The following is a 15,118-nucleotide window of genomic DNA, read 5'->3' on the forward strand; positions in this document are numbered from 1 at the left end:
ATATTGCATCAAAGATCAGTTCCCTTATTTTAGGGACCGGCTATATGTACCCGAGAAGGAGTTACAACAGCATATCATTTCAGGTTATCATGACTCTCTGATCGAAGGACACCCTGGAATCGGTAAAACTTTAGCCAAGGTAAAAAAGAACTTTTGGTGGCCTACCTGGCGTAAGGACATTGTCCAGTATGTTCAGTCCTGTGGCGTCTATGCACAAAATAAATCACATAAACAGAAACCATCGGGTCTCCTACAACCACTGGACATCCCTCCCGCTCCATGGCACACTCTTTCCCTCGACTTTATCACTGATCTGCCATCGAGTCAAGGCTTCAACACCATTCTTGTAATCGTGGATGTGTTCTCACTTATGGCACATTTTATTCCTCTCAAGGGCCTCCCGGACGCATCCACCCTAGCAGAAGTATTTCTGGGAAACATTGTCAAGCTGCATGGCTTTCCATGAGTTCTGGTCTCCGATCGAGCCAGCCAATTTGTATCCAATTTTTGGAGAAAATGTTGCACAATGGCACAGATTGACGTCCGGCTATCCACCAGTTACCACCCCCAGACAGACTACCAAACCGAGAGGACCAACCAGACCCTCGAGCAGTATTTACGGTGCATGGTGCACCATGAATTGAGAGATTGGAAGGATTTACTGTGGATAGCCGAGTACGCATATAACAACTCCGTACATTCTAGCACGGGCCAAACACCTTTTTACACCTTGTATGGCAGACATCCACGTAAATCAGAACTTGACCTTCCTGCCAGCTTAGAAATGCCTGCAGTAAAGACTCGTCATACAACCATCACTCAGGCGTTCAGAAAGGCTAAGGAACATCTTATTCATGCTAAAGAAAAACAAAAGCACTTTGGCGACCAGCATCGGAAAAAGGCCCCAGACTATCAAGTAGGAGACCGGGTTTGGTTAGCCGCCAAATACGTACCCATCAAAGGGACCCGGACCCTCCATCCTTGTTATTTGGGACCCTATACCATCAAGGCAATTATCAACCCAGCAGCCGTCAAATTGTATTTACCACCTAATCTACAAATCCATCCGGTATTCCATGTGTCCCTCCTTAAAACCAATGCAACCCGGTACACAAATTAAGACACCACCTCAACCTTTACTAATAGATGGAGAACCAGAATTCGAAGTCAAGGGCATCCTGGACTCTAAGTACTCTAGAGCCAAGTTGTACTATCTCATCGACTGGGAGGGGTTTGGGCCTCAAGGTAGATCCTGGGAACCCAGTGAGAACATCTATGCACCACGTCTGATCAAGAAGTTTCATCAGAACTTCCCAACTAAACCTGGACCAGGCAGGGGACACACCTTGGGAGGGGACTCGGGGGGGGGGGGGGGGGGGGGGGGGGGGGGGGTGTGCTGTCACGACCCTCAGCCCTGATCCCCACTGGCAAGCCCATTGGCCAGGTGGAATCAGGGCTCGGATCACTAATGAAGCCTGGCATCCACTTCTTGGGCCCTCTTGGGGCCAGTACTGGTGCCTTTGGTGCCAGGCTCATCAGTAAGGAAAGACATCTGCTTGAGGAACTACTTTATTTAGGCTTTCAGCCAACATGGAGGCATCCACATAGCTTGATTCCTAGAACCAAGCTATGCAGTCTAGTGTTTTGGGTGTGGTGGCCTAGGGACTACTTTACCTGAACTACTTTACAGTGGCTATTTAAACCACACCCGAACAAGACAACACGCTTCGCGTTACTTTGCTTCTAGTAACGTGACGCTCACAGTGTCCAGCTTTCTCACGAGCCTGGTGAATTCCGGACCTGCAGAAAAACCAAGAACATCGTTAGCAGCAGAATCTTACCTGCATTCATCATCCTTCACTGCTTGCAGCTCCTGAGCAGCTCTGTTGGTGGAGTTCACCGCCCGGATCGAAGGACCTGAGAAAAGGAGGAAGACCTCATTAAAGGAGGTAGTGGAGACACTACAACCACAAAGCGCTTAAAGACTTAGTTGGTTGCTTTTCGGCCGGCATAGCTCCGGAACTCCATCTGCACTGGGAACTCACCGCGACCTACGAAAAGAGAAGAGCACAGGTCAGTAAGGACAAGACATCGCTGCGCTACGCAAAGCACCCCCTTACCGCATCATAGCGCTATAGAGCGCCATCATCTCCCGGTGAGAACCAGCATATCCAGTTCTCCAAGCGGACACTCCGCGCTCCTAGGGAGATATAAAAGAGACATTTAGAACAGAGAAAATGCATGCAAGAATTACGACGCCATCAATTGCAATAGGACCTACCTGAAAGACACTACAAGGTCAGCAGTCAGTGAAGTAACTGGACCGCCCGTGCCCACAAAAGACAACGCGCCCCTGCCCAGAGAGCAGGACGGAGAGCCCACCGATTCCGACAACCAGGAGAGAAGAGAACCTGGAGGGGCTGGAAACACAAGGGAGATGGGGGGGGGGGGGGAACTTACCTTGGTCGCCCAGTCCTAATATAGTCTTAATTTTCAGGCGGAATCCCATCGACACCGAGACCACACCAGGGAATCATTGGGAAGGGCACCAACGACCAACTGGCTGGGTGGCGTCCCCGTGGATACCAGGTGAGCGTAACACATAGGGGCTGTTAAAAGACCTTTTGTCATGAGGAAGGTGGTTGTTCACTACACACCCCCACCGAAACGCCAAGTCCACTGTTCACGCTAATTTTGAACCATATGTTTATTCATGTAACATATGGTTGCGGTTGGCGTTTGTTGGCTGAATGCCAGCCTTTTGATAAAGTACATGTCTATAAATGCATTTGTACTCACGTTAGCTAGGGCAAGTCAGTAACTGTGCAAGAGTTATTGCACCGGTTGACATTTTTCTCTTTCAATTGTTTTCTATTATTCTTTATGCCTTTATTTTTACTGTCGGTCCTAGTATTCATTAGATTTCTTTTTAGTTATCAAGTATAATATATTGTTGTAGGTATGAGTTTGGTCCTCTCCCGTCTCTTGTTATGCTTTGTCATGCACCAATTCTAGTTTTTTCCATTTAGAAATGTCAAAATATTCATTTATTTCTTGATCTTTGGAAAATAATAATAAAAAAAACAACTGAACCTTTTTACTGTTTGGGTTACTCAGTGTGTTATCTATTCGCTAAACTATGTACTCGCATATATATATCATGTACACGATTCATTTGATGATTAGGTCTTGTTGCATGTTCAAATGCTGAATGAATTCTGAACTAAAACTTTAATCATATTTCACAGGAACACCCCTTGGTAGTTTGTTACACCACGCAGTTCACAATAAACTCTGCCACTCGCTCATGGAGATTTGACACATACCATCCCTCACTTATCTCTGATGTTAAATTCTCTTTGGATACATGGGTTGGAAAATTCAATTGCCCAAGAGCTAAGTTTGGCAATTTCCGAGGCATTACTGGCTTTCCCGTACTATTCTGCCTCCATTTTAAATCTGTTGGGGAAAGAGAACACCCTCTTTGTATCCATAAATCTTTCTCTTCTTTCAGGGGCTCTCCTTGTAATTCTATTATTTGGACAATTGGAATCACACTAAAACCTTCCTCCTCATCACTTTTTTGCCTTTTCCTCTTTTTCCCCTCTCGGAAGAGAACCCTGCTTCCCTCTGGTAAGTATGCCGCTTCCTTGGCTGCCCTTTCTGCCATTTTGTTCCCTAAAGATGTTTGATCGTGTCAACCAGTGTGGGTGGCACATTTTATTATTGCCACTTCCACTGGCACTTTTAATGCCTTTTTCAACTACCTAGGTAGTTGCATGTTGCACTGTTGTCCCATCGCTTATCCTGAAACCCCTCCTTTCCCATCTAGCCAATACTGAATGTATGTTAGATGTTACGTCATCAGAGTCGGAAAATATACTTGCTGCGTGTACCTCCATCATGTCCAATGAACGTATCTTTGCAACTAGCTCTGCCGCATGTGCTGAATAGTGTGATGGTAATCGCATCTCAGATGCAATTACATAGTTCCCACGTATGTAGCATAATGCAGCTGCTCCTGTATGTTCTCTGCCAGTATCAGGGTCTATACTTGATGACCCATCAATATATACCATGTATGTCTCCTTCCAATCGATCCATATGTGCGGCACAGTCATGCATATACTCCCCCTCAGCTACGGGTTCTGCTACAAATATGGCTGGATTTGCCACACGACACCTCATTACCTCTATGCTGGGTTTGTTAGTATCACCTCGTACCCCAATGCCCTCTGTGCCATTAGGGTGCTCTTTGATTTTTCCAGGACAGCGAACAGCGAGTGCTCCACGTACAGCACTACGGTGCACCCCATTGTGATTGTCGCTGCCATTTCTATTGCAAACGCTGGAGCCGTGAGGGCTCGTTCGCAAGGAAAATGTCCTCACATTTGTGGATCCAAAAGGCCACTTTAGTAGGCCAACGGTTTGGGCCCCTGTGGTTTCTTTTGTGTAAGGGCAGCCATCATTACTGAGCCATCCAAGTGGGAGAACAAGTGGAATTGTTCTTTATAGTTAGGGTTGGCCAATACTGGTGCATGTGCTAATGCTTCTTTAAGTTCTGTAAAACTTTCTCTCATTTCGGATGTCCATTTAAGTCCCTCTTCCCTTTCTGAGCATCTTTTAGGACCTGCAGCAAGAGCTTGGTGTAGGTTGAGTAGTCAAAAACCTGTGCCGTGCAATAATTGCCCAGCTCCAGGAATTTCTGCATTTCCTTTACTGCGTGTGGCTGTGCTGTCGAGCAAATTGCCCCCTCCCACTCTTGTTTGTTTTATTCTGCGCCCCTCAATGGATATTATTTGCCCCAGGTACACCACTTCCTCCTGACAGTATTGCAGTTACCCTTATCCACCTTGTACCCTTTCTCTGACAGTAATGTTAGCAGGTGCACTGAGTCGCCCTACAGTCTTCCTTAGCCTTACTGCATACCAACAAGTTTTCAACATATTGGATCACTGTGCTTGGCATTTGCAAATTGCTCAGGTCTATTTGGATCACTGTATTAAAAATATTTGGTGATTCACAGTACCTCTGGGGCAGTCAAGTGTGTTTGAATCTCATTCCCAGATAGGTAAATACAGGTACCGTAAATCGGGGTGCAGTGGAATGTAGAAGAAAGCATTCTTCAAGTCAGTGACAGTGAAGTATCTTGCCTGTGTTGGGATGTTACACAATACGGTGGCAGAGTTTGGTACTACTGAAAATATGGCCTCTACAACATCGCTTAGACGTGTAAATCTTGTATGAATCTCCAGGACCCACACTTGGATTTCTTTATTGAGTATATAGCTGTGTTACATGGCGAGGAGGAAGTTTGTATGATACCCTGCTCCCAAAGTGCATGCAAGGTTGAGTATATTCCATCGTCTGCTTCTCTAGACAATGGATATTGTTTTGCCCGGGGCAGCAGTGCTCCCTCTTCCAGTTTTATTTTCACCACCCCCACTCCTTTTAATACACCCATATCATGGGGCCGATCATTTTTTGGGGACCCTCTTGGGGTCTTGATCTGCATGGGCATTCCCGTTCTTCACTAGTTGTGTCCGTATTGGTACCAGCTTCTCCACTACTTTTACTGGGCGAGGTATTTGTAGTGCAAATACCATTTCTCCGTCTTCCTCTTCGTCGGAGAACAGCTGTTCATCTGTTACTCCCGTTATCGTTAATGTTGGGTCGATGCAGAGAACTGTGCGCCACTCCATATTTCCATTGTTCACACAGGATCACCATGTCCTTACGTACTACTACCTCCTTCAGCTGTACCACGTGGGTGTTGCCTTTCATGTTGTCCCTTTGACACTGTGGTCCAAACAAGAATTCTGATGCCAGTCAGAAGACCTTCCCTTGTATTCCCGGGATGCATCGCAGCAGTATCTCCACTCTGTACAAAAACATGGGTACATGGGTTGGCCTCGCAATGTGCTTTGAGCTTGTGCCACTAACATACATAGCCACTCGGGAGTAGTAAATGCATGGCGGCATGCATACCATCCCTCTCTCTTTGTAAGGCTTTTGTGGCATTCAACTTGTTGAGTAAATCTCTCCCTAGTATGTTGATGGGGGTGTCTTTGGAGTACAATAGTGGAGCATTGATGTATTTTGTCCCTTTTGTTAGTAACAAGTCTTTTGTCACTGGAACTGTGACCACCGCCCCAGAGAAGCCCTGCGTGTCCATCACCATGTTCGATAATGGGAAGCTCCCTTCTCGTATACAGGATTTTGTCACACCCGTGTCTATGAGAAAAGAAAATTCCCTGGATCCTATTTTCACTGCTACCTTGGTTTCCTCATCAAGGCTGTCAGTTGCTGCTAGGACTGAACACACTCAAGCTTTCTGTGGGCCCCCCTATTGTTGCGTGTTACCCTGGGGGAAAGGAAAGGGGTTTCCCCCTACAACACTTACCCCAGTGTAATTGGGTACCATGTTCTGCCCCAGCAGGAACGTATTCCCTGCCGCCACTGTTGGAGTCTGTGTCATAGCTGAGGTCCTTGCTTCCCCCTCTGTGAACCCCTGGTACCTTTGGTGCTCCCTGCTGCAAGGACATGCACAGGTACTAGGTGAGGCTGCATCTGCTGCCACTGTGGTGGCATTGTGACCCCTCCTTGCTGCTGTGCCATTTGTATTGCCTGTGCCTTGGCTTGTTGTGTAAAAGGACAAGTGCGTGCAACATGCCATATTTATTGGCATATAAAACATGGCCCAAAGACCCTGTATCTTACCCCTCTATAGCCTCCTCTTCCTTGTTGCTGGTACCCTCTCCCCATGGGGAAGAACCCCTCATGCATATAATTTCCCTGCAGTGGCATTCCCCACTGCAGTATATACTGCAGCAGCACATAACCCCCTGGTTGTGGCGTGTATCCCACAGGAATCCATCCCTGTGGGGTGGGTGCCACTGTGGCAGCGTTGGGTAAAAGCAGTGCCCCTTTTATTGTATACTTTGCCAGCTTCTTTTGCACCAATTTGTTTTCTGCTTTTGCAGTATTCTCGGCCGCCTTCCTCTCACTCTCTCTTGTTTTAGTTTACAATAATGCACTATTGTTGTCTGTATTTTAGGCCAGCCCTTAGCTTCTATGCCCACAATCTTATCTAATGATACATGTACTCCTGTCAGCAATCCCTTTATCAATATGTGATAGAACAAGGGTACACATTCATCCCAGGACCGTCGCGTCTCTTGTGTCCACAGTTCATACACCCGCTTTTCATTTTATGAGCCAGGTCGTAACTGTCAGGATACATACTTCTCAGAACTTCCCAGACCTGTGCTCGACAGTTATTAAATGGAGCTCTGTCATGGGCTTTTGTGCTTAATTTCACCCCTTTGTACCCCCCTGGTTCCAAATTTTGCCTGCTTGCTCTTCTTTGGTGGCTGCGAACAAACTTTTGATATCCCCTATGGCTAATGTCACTCCTGCTGTTTTTTCTCTAGTGCCTGTATCCATTTACTGGCCTCTGCCACGAGGGAGAGCAGGCTGCATATTAGACTATCCCTGTGCATCATTTGCCATGGTACATAACGTGCGTCCCCTCTCCCTTTCTGTAGTAATGGCATTACTCTTGTCCTTGGGCCTATCCCTCCTCCTTTGGTGGCTTGAGTTAATACCATTTTACCTTTCCTACTCTACTGGGAGGGTGGTGGACCAGTGCCTTTCACTTTCATCACTGTTCTGTCGCTTTCGCTCTTTCCTCCCCCTCTCCTTTTGTCAGACGTCCACTCGTCGCTGTCTACCATCGCTCCATTCTTTCCCTAGCAGTCCTCTAGCTGAGGCCGTGTCATCCTTGTCCCCTCCTTTCTCCTCTATTTTTCTACCTGTCTCCCTCCTCATCCTCCAGTTTGAATGTTGTTCTCCCTGATAGCCATTCCCCCTTCTCTCCCTTTTTTTTCCTTCGCACCTCCTCCTCTATCACTCTCTCTGCGTCACTGAATAATGTGTCAACCTGCTTTCGCGCATTCTTTTTCTATGTCTGCTAAGTATTTCCTCTCTCCCCTTTTGTGGATGTCCACCCTTCGTCCGTCTCTGTCCTTTTCCCCTGCCGTTTTTGCGTGGTCCCCTCCCAGGGTTTTTAGCTGGGGGTTTGTGTATTCCGGTGTGGGCCCTAATGACGGATAGACACCATAGGGCAGGGGAGGAGAGCTCGCTCCGCCCCCTCCCGTAGTCTCCTCTTCCTCCTATTTCACTTTTTCCCCCTATCGTCTCTTCATATAATTTCCAGAGCCCCAGTATGTCCTGTATACTTTTTTAACCCTTGTATTTTGTTAACAAATACGAGAATGTATTTTCTATTATTTTGCCATCAAAAGTTCCCTCTCCGGGCCATGCATGGAAACCCTGACCTGCAGTCTCCTGAGCCCATTGAAAATGATACTTTAATATTTTATCGCAATACTGGGGAAATTTCGGCACAAGTGATCCAGAGGGTTGTCTAAATAGGCCATTATTCCCCTACCTCTGCACCCTTTGTAGCCTTCCCATGTTTCTTCTTCCCCTCCACCCGTTTCTCTCATCACACACGCATTCACTCCCTATCTCACTGTTCACTCTGGCCCGCTCCACAGGCCCACCTACGCACTCCTCTTGACACTCTGGCTCTCTCCACAGGCCCGACCACTCACTCTGTGTTGGTATCCAACGGCGCTCTCCACGGGCTCACCGTTCTTTATATTAGAGCAAATAAGCGTTGTGCCTCCTCCGCACCGTCTGCATGTGTCCGCTGATACAATGCCAAGTGCACTATTTTACATGAGGTACCTCCTGGTGTTGCCCCTTCCACCATGAGTCCACACCATAAGACAACACTAACTACCACACACCGGTACCTTTCTATATCCCCTAAACAGAAAAAATCAAATGAAACAACTCTTATTCATGACGCAACTATACAATCGCTGGTACTACGTGCAACTCCCAAATGACGGGGTTTGCCACATACTGTGCACCTCTCCTGCTCTAATGCAGGCATGCCCGCACTTGCGTCCACTCCCTATTGGGTGGTATGCACTAGTTTCGAATACTACTAAGGCAAATCGCCCCACTCCCCCCTTGAGGATGCCTCCTAAACACCATATAAATCTATCCCTCCCCCACTGTGGCCATGCAACCACTAAGCAGCACACTCTTGCACGGTCATACTCGTGTCCTAGCAGCCCTCAAGTCCCCTCTGCACCGAGACTCCAGCACAGGCTCGCCTCTCCCTCTGACCACAGGCAGTGCTCAGCACCAGGCAGACCTTTGTGAACTCAGCGTCTGCAGAGCCTCCTAAGTGATGCTCGTTGATCAGGTCTGTGGTCGCCGGACCCGCGCCCCCGGGAATGGCGGCCTGGATACCCTCAGCTAACCAGGAGGAAGGAGGATCCCTCTGCGGCCCCCAGAAAATGTACCAGGGGTCCTCTGATCCCACCATATAAAATCGTAATCCAAAAAGGAGCCCAGACCTGGCAAGGATCAACACTGTTTATTACAGCTGGGCAAGCACAAATCAAACAGAACAGTGGACTGGAACTGATTGATGATAGCTGACATCTGGGCATACAGCAAACATTTGTTTTATACTTCAAATACAATGGTCAAGGCATTAGAAACAGTTACAGCTCATATGCTCATATTTTCCAACGTTCCCAAGAAAGTCATTGGCTAAACTACATCATATCCTTAGCGCTAAGCGTATGTTAGTAGGACGTGATGGGAACAAACAGGTAAACAGTATCCCAAATGACAATTTGCAATTAGTAAAATAACATTTCTGCTGAGAGCTGGGACTTTATTATTCTGCCATTGGTGAGCACCATTGCGGATGCGGAAGAAACAGGAGACGCACTGCTTCTGGTTGGAAGGGAGACATTCACTTTGCACCTCCCGGATAATGGCATTTGCAGACTTTGCATTGGATACTCTAAAGGCTGGTCACCTCCCACGGACACAGAAACATACTGTTTCATTGATCCTTCCAGGAACGCCACTCTGTTCAGCTGCCCCTTTCCCATATCCACAAGTGTCAGACACTCGTAGCTATATGAGCAGTTCTCCGGCTCAGTTCCACTTCGCCTCTACCCCAGAGTGTCCGTGGATCAGCTTGCCGCCCTGGCATTACCTCACCCAGTGCTGTCTCAGCTGTTTCAGTCTGCCTGTGACGCACAGCTTGAGCTTCGGCTCCCTCCTGCCTAATCTGTGGTGTGTTGATCATGCGTTCAGGGCAGGTTTCCCGAGTGAGGCCCAACCTGGGGGCATCCCAGCTCAGTGTGTTTACCTGGGATTTTTCCCTATATCGTATTAATATACATAAGCTCCCTGGGCCGATAGTATACACAGTGCAACTCAGCATAGTCAATGGTGCAGGATCATGGGAGTCCTAGCCCAAAGCATCTAAGAGCTGCATGTTGCAGAACCCTGCTTTAAGGCCAAGGCCCACCATCGTTGTTTCTCCTCTTTAAATCAAAATCTGCCTAAGATGGGCATATTCAAATACCCTTTGAGAATCGGCCTGTTCCTTTTGTTTGTTGCAAGTGATGAGATGCGCTAGTGCATCTAATCATTTGTGTCAAAGAAAATGTCGAGAATCTAGCCCATGGGGTCACCATCGGATACTAGCAATGCTAGTGTTCAGCTTCTAACCCAAAGGACAAAGCTGGGAAGCAGAGGTTGTTACCTCTGGGGCATCTTGAATCACTATAATGGCTGTAATAAAGATCTTTCAATATTAGAGAGTCCTTTTAGACTGAACACACTGCTCCAAAGTGTCCTCCCTGTAATCGCGTTGGATAATGCGAGTTGTTAAAGAATGCCCATGCTCACTTTTGTCAGTGTTAGTTTTCCAACCATCAGCTGAGGTGTTCAGGTGCTCTTTTCACCTGTGGAAATGCTGGGTCATTATGTGGTGCTCACTATTTGCTTTTATCCCCTCCTCTAGGTGGATACTACCCTGTGAAGATTGGGGACCTCTTCAATGGGAGGTACCATGTGGTGCGGAAGCTTGGCTGGGGACACTTTTCCACTGTGTGGTTATGTTGGGATATCCAGTAAGTAGGATCTTTTCTCCTCACTCACGCCCTCACATTGCCAGTCTGCACTCCTTCAAAACCTTTCTCCCTTTGTGCTTCTTCCCATTTTCCATTGCCCACATTTATTCCTTCAGTATGCTTGTTTACATATGCCCTTAACTGCCTGTGTATCAGACATTGAATCTTTGCTTGTCTGTCTGTTGTATTTTCTTATATTGTAGATTGTGTGCTGGCAGCATTGTGGATATTCCATTATTTGTATGTCACTATTTCCATCTGTATCTCTCTGAGTGTTTTTTTTGTATATTCACAACTCTGTAAATCTATTGCTCTTACCGTGACTAATTGTGTGTCTGAGAATATGAATCCCTGTTCTCTTGTTTGTTTCTAAATGCTTAATCTGCTTCCTTTGCCCCATTGATTATCTCTTCAACTCTTTATATCTTTTTTTCTTAAGCTCCTTCATCATCTTTGCTTCTCGCTCACTCAATCTCCCCCCACTTTCTCTATCACAATGCCCTTTTCTTTTACGTTTGGGTGTTTAGGTTATTTTGTTGTGTTCTGTCCTTTGTTTTGTTTAATAAATTACTTCTGTGTCCCTGCAAGATCCTTGTCCTTGACATGTCCATTCTGGTGTTAATTTTCTAGGAGGAAACGTTTTGTGGCCCTTAAAGTGGTGAAGAGTGCCATCCACTATACCGAGACAGCTGTGGATGAGATCAAGCTTCTGAAATGTGTGAGTCCTGGAAGCTCCCACACATTTTATCGTTCCCCCTTGTACTCAGTTCACCATATTCTAAAATCTTAAGAGTCAGTGCCTTTGGCCGACATTTGTGAGTTCAAACATATCTTATTTGATACCAGTGCTATGAAGCTATTGGGGCTTCTTTTTTTTTTTTAAAGAGAGACTGTGTTTATCATCTGGTTTGCACAAGACATGTTTTGCTATGTGGACCTTTTCATTACCTCATTCCCAAGGCATCTGGTTCCCCATGTATGGTGTGATTGTTTTTGTAGTGGAGGGCAATGGGAAAAAGTTTCTTTTCAATAGCATGTCTACTACTTTTTTCTTTTCTTCCCATCCCGCAGGTGCGGGACAGCGACCCAAGGGACCCGAAGAGGGAGACCATTGTTCAGCTGATAGATGATTTCAAAATCTCTGGTGTTAACGGAGTTCGTATCCTTTGTATTTCAGTTTGTGTTAGATAGAATCAATATCTCTACGTTTATCCACGAGTTCAAAATTAAGATTTAATGAGCTGGAGGTAAAACCAGCTCCTTGGTGTCAGGCATCATAGGCAGGAGCTACTCCTGGGGAACCAGGAGAGATTAAACCATGCCCTGCAAATCTAAATTCTACAGGAGAAGCCAACTTTAATGTTTTGCCCATTATGTATGATCCATTAGGTTTAAATGTGTATTAGATGTATTAATATTCTTAAATACTAAAAGTTGGTGTCACATATGTATGTTTGTAATGCACCAGTTGGCCTGCGGAGCCAAATGTAGCTCCTAGTAACTGTTGCTTTCAAGCTAACCAGGCTCTCCTAGGCTAGAAGCAGATGCTAAATCGCTTCCAGCAATTTCGAATCCTGATATCCCGGGTACAAAATTTAAAATGGTGCATTACTAGAAAGGCATAAAAGTCACTGGCCACAATTTATGAATAGAGGTCATTCAGTGAAAAGAACACAGTATCACAGGCAAGCATATCATGTATGTTCATATACTCTTCCTGATGAATAAAAAAATCTTTGAAATAACATGTATCGCTTCTTAAAGAGAACTCAATTCGAAGATGTACTCTTGTGGTTGGGGTTTCCCTCCTATTTATAGAGAGGACCTTCATAACACTTGTGTTAAATATTGGGGGACACATCAATGCTTTAGGTGAAGTGAACATTGTGAAGATGGGGTCTAGTGTGGTTTAAGGTTTAAGCAAATACAAGCATCAGAAATAAGATTACGGATCTCTCCATGCTCCCGCGCGTCGCCATCTTATGAAGCTGCAGCGTGTGAGGCGGATATGCAAGTTCCAGTGTCTCCACAGCGAAACTGCGGAGGACTTGTCCTTAGCAGTAGTCCCTACGGGTGGCAGAAGGGCGTTGGTCCGTTCCAGCGAGTTAGGAGAGGATCTGAGGCGTCCACAGGCAGCAGGTGTGTGGTGTTTTGGGGCATGGTAAAAGACGCCTGCTCATTTTCCAAGATAGCGGCGGAGAGGAAAGGACGTGCCTGAGCGCGGCTCCGTCCCCTCCTCCGGCGCCGCAACAAAAGCAAAATACAATAAAGTGAGTCGCCGTGCAGCCGCACCGGAGGACCAGGCCCGCCCGCAGGAGCGGGGGCCAGGCGATTTGGGCACCAGAGGCAGAGGATCTGGAACGGCAGAGCTGGAGGCGGGTGCCACCCAGCCCGCAGCGCCACAACTGGGCACCCGGGCAGGCGTCCCCACTGTGAAGATAAGGCCTCCCACATTTGGGAGGAGGTGAAGTGGACCGATTGTCCACCCCGGCCACCACACTGTCACATACGCAGAAGCCGGACCAGCAACGCGCCCGCAGCGGTGGATACAAAAGATCCACGGGAGGTTGCATCTCCAAGCACTCCCACACCCACGCAGGATAAGCCAGCCGGGGGGAATAATACGAAGGATTCAACGTCAACATCCTGAGCCGCGGGGCAGGGGAGGAGACGAGATCGCTATACGGAGCCGCGGAACGGGGGAGGCAGGCGGCTCCTCCCCTCCATAACATCACAGAGGGGCTACGGCAGACACCGTGACACGCTCCCTGGTCCGGGTAAGAAAAGAGGGCCCCTTCCGCCGGAGAGACGACGGACGGGCAGGGGGACACAGGGGATGTAATGAATCAGCAAGACGCAGCACGCAGTGCAAGTGCCCATCTATAAAGCCTCAAAACCCCTATTTCCCCCCCCCCCCATACCTAGGGGCCAGAAACACAAAAGGAAATAAGGGCAACAGAAGACCATCCCCACAACCTGGAAGACACGTCCTGCAGCCCTGGAAATTGAGCGCACGCAGCAAAGCAGACAAGGGAGAAAGGGGAACCCTACGCCAGCGGTGGGCAGACAATAAGTCAACGATCACGCCCAGGAAAGGTTGTGTATAGCTGGTGAAAGAACATTAGGCAACACAACACTCCACACCAAGGCCGGAACAAGAATAGAGCCGAGGACCGGAAAGCCCTCAATACAATCAAACCACGAGCTGGGGCGGCAAAAAGCCTGAGGCAACAGAGAAATCACCTGCACCAATGTCCAAGACCAGGGGGAGACAGGCCCAATCTGCACAGCAGACACCACAGAGGAAGCAAGACCAGACCCCGACACAATATTGGGGAGCAGACCAGGCTACTTCTGAACCAACCTCGAGAAAGAAAAAGCAAGAAGGTCAATTAACCTTAGCAGCGGCAGAGAAACAGCATACAGACATGGCCTCGAGGGAAGACATGAAAACATGGTTCGGGGAATTTCAAGCACAGTTTATTACTACGATGTAGTCCCAATTCGACTCCATGAGAAGCAACCTGAAAACCGCGGTGCAAGAGCTGAAGACTGAAATAACTAACCTAGGTGATAGGACGGATACCTTGGAAAAAATTACACAAGACCTAGAGGAGGAAACACGATAACATGCAGAGACTCAGGAAAATCTACTGCGAAGGACCCACAATCTAGAACTACAATGTGAAGATTTAGAAAACCGTTCAAGGAGGTCGAACATAAGAATTAAGAATATAGCAGAATCGGTAGAAGACAAAGACCTTAAGGGGGCGGTACAGCAAGTCTTTAAGGATATCCTGGATGCACAAGATGAAGAGGAGGTCGCAATAGATAGGATACACAGAGTGGGCCCCATGAGAACGGGAGAACCGGGATACCGCCCCAGGGATGTTGTGGTCGCACCCTCTTTTTATCCCCAAAAAGAACAGATCTTACGCAGAGCCCGGACGATGGACCATATTCGTATGAACGGGAAAGACATTCAGCTTTATCAAGATTTGGCACAGTCTTCGTTGCAGAAACGTTGCGAGATGGGCCCAGTGGTAAGAGCTCTAGCAGCAAAACAAATTGGATACAAATGGACGTTCCCATTTGGGCTA

General features: G+C 47.4%; 1 protein-coding gene across 2 annotated transcripts in view; it reads left to right on the forward strand.

The window, feature by feature from the left end:
- The window catches only part of SRPK3 (SRSF protein kinase 3), a 1,021,015-nt gene that overhangs the window by 97,554 nt on the left and 908,343 nt on the right, over positions 1-15,118 (forward strand). For both annotated transcript variants that reach the window (XM_069645381.1, XM_069645382.1), the window contains exons 4-6: positions 10,910-11,018; positions 11,649-11,736; positions 12,090-12,177. In XM_069645381.1, coding sequence (XP_069501482.1) covers positions 10,910-11,018; positions 11,649-11,736; positions 12,090-12,177 — 285 coding nt within the window. The remainder of the gene's footprint in view (positions 1-10,909; positions 11,019-11,648; positions 11,737-12,089; positions 12,178-15,118) is intronic.

Source organism: Ambystoma mexicanum, chromosome 2p, assembly GCF_040938575.1.
Source record: "Ambystoma mexicanum isolate Mex_15411 chromosome 2p, UKY_AmexF1_1, whole genome shotgun sequence".
NCBI classification, from domain to species: Eukaryota; Metazoa; Chordata; class Amphibia; order Caudata; family Ambystomatidae; genus Ambystoma; species Ambystoma mexicanum.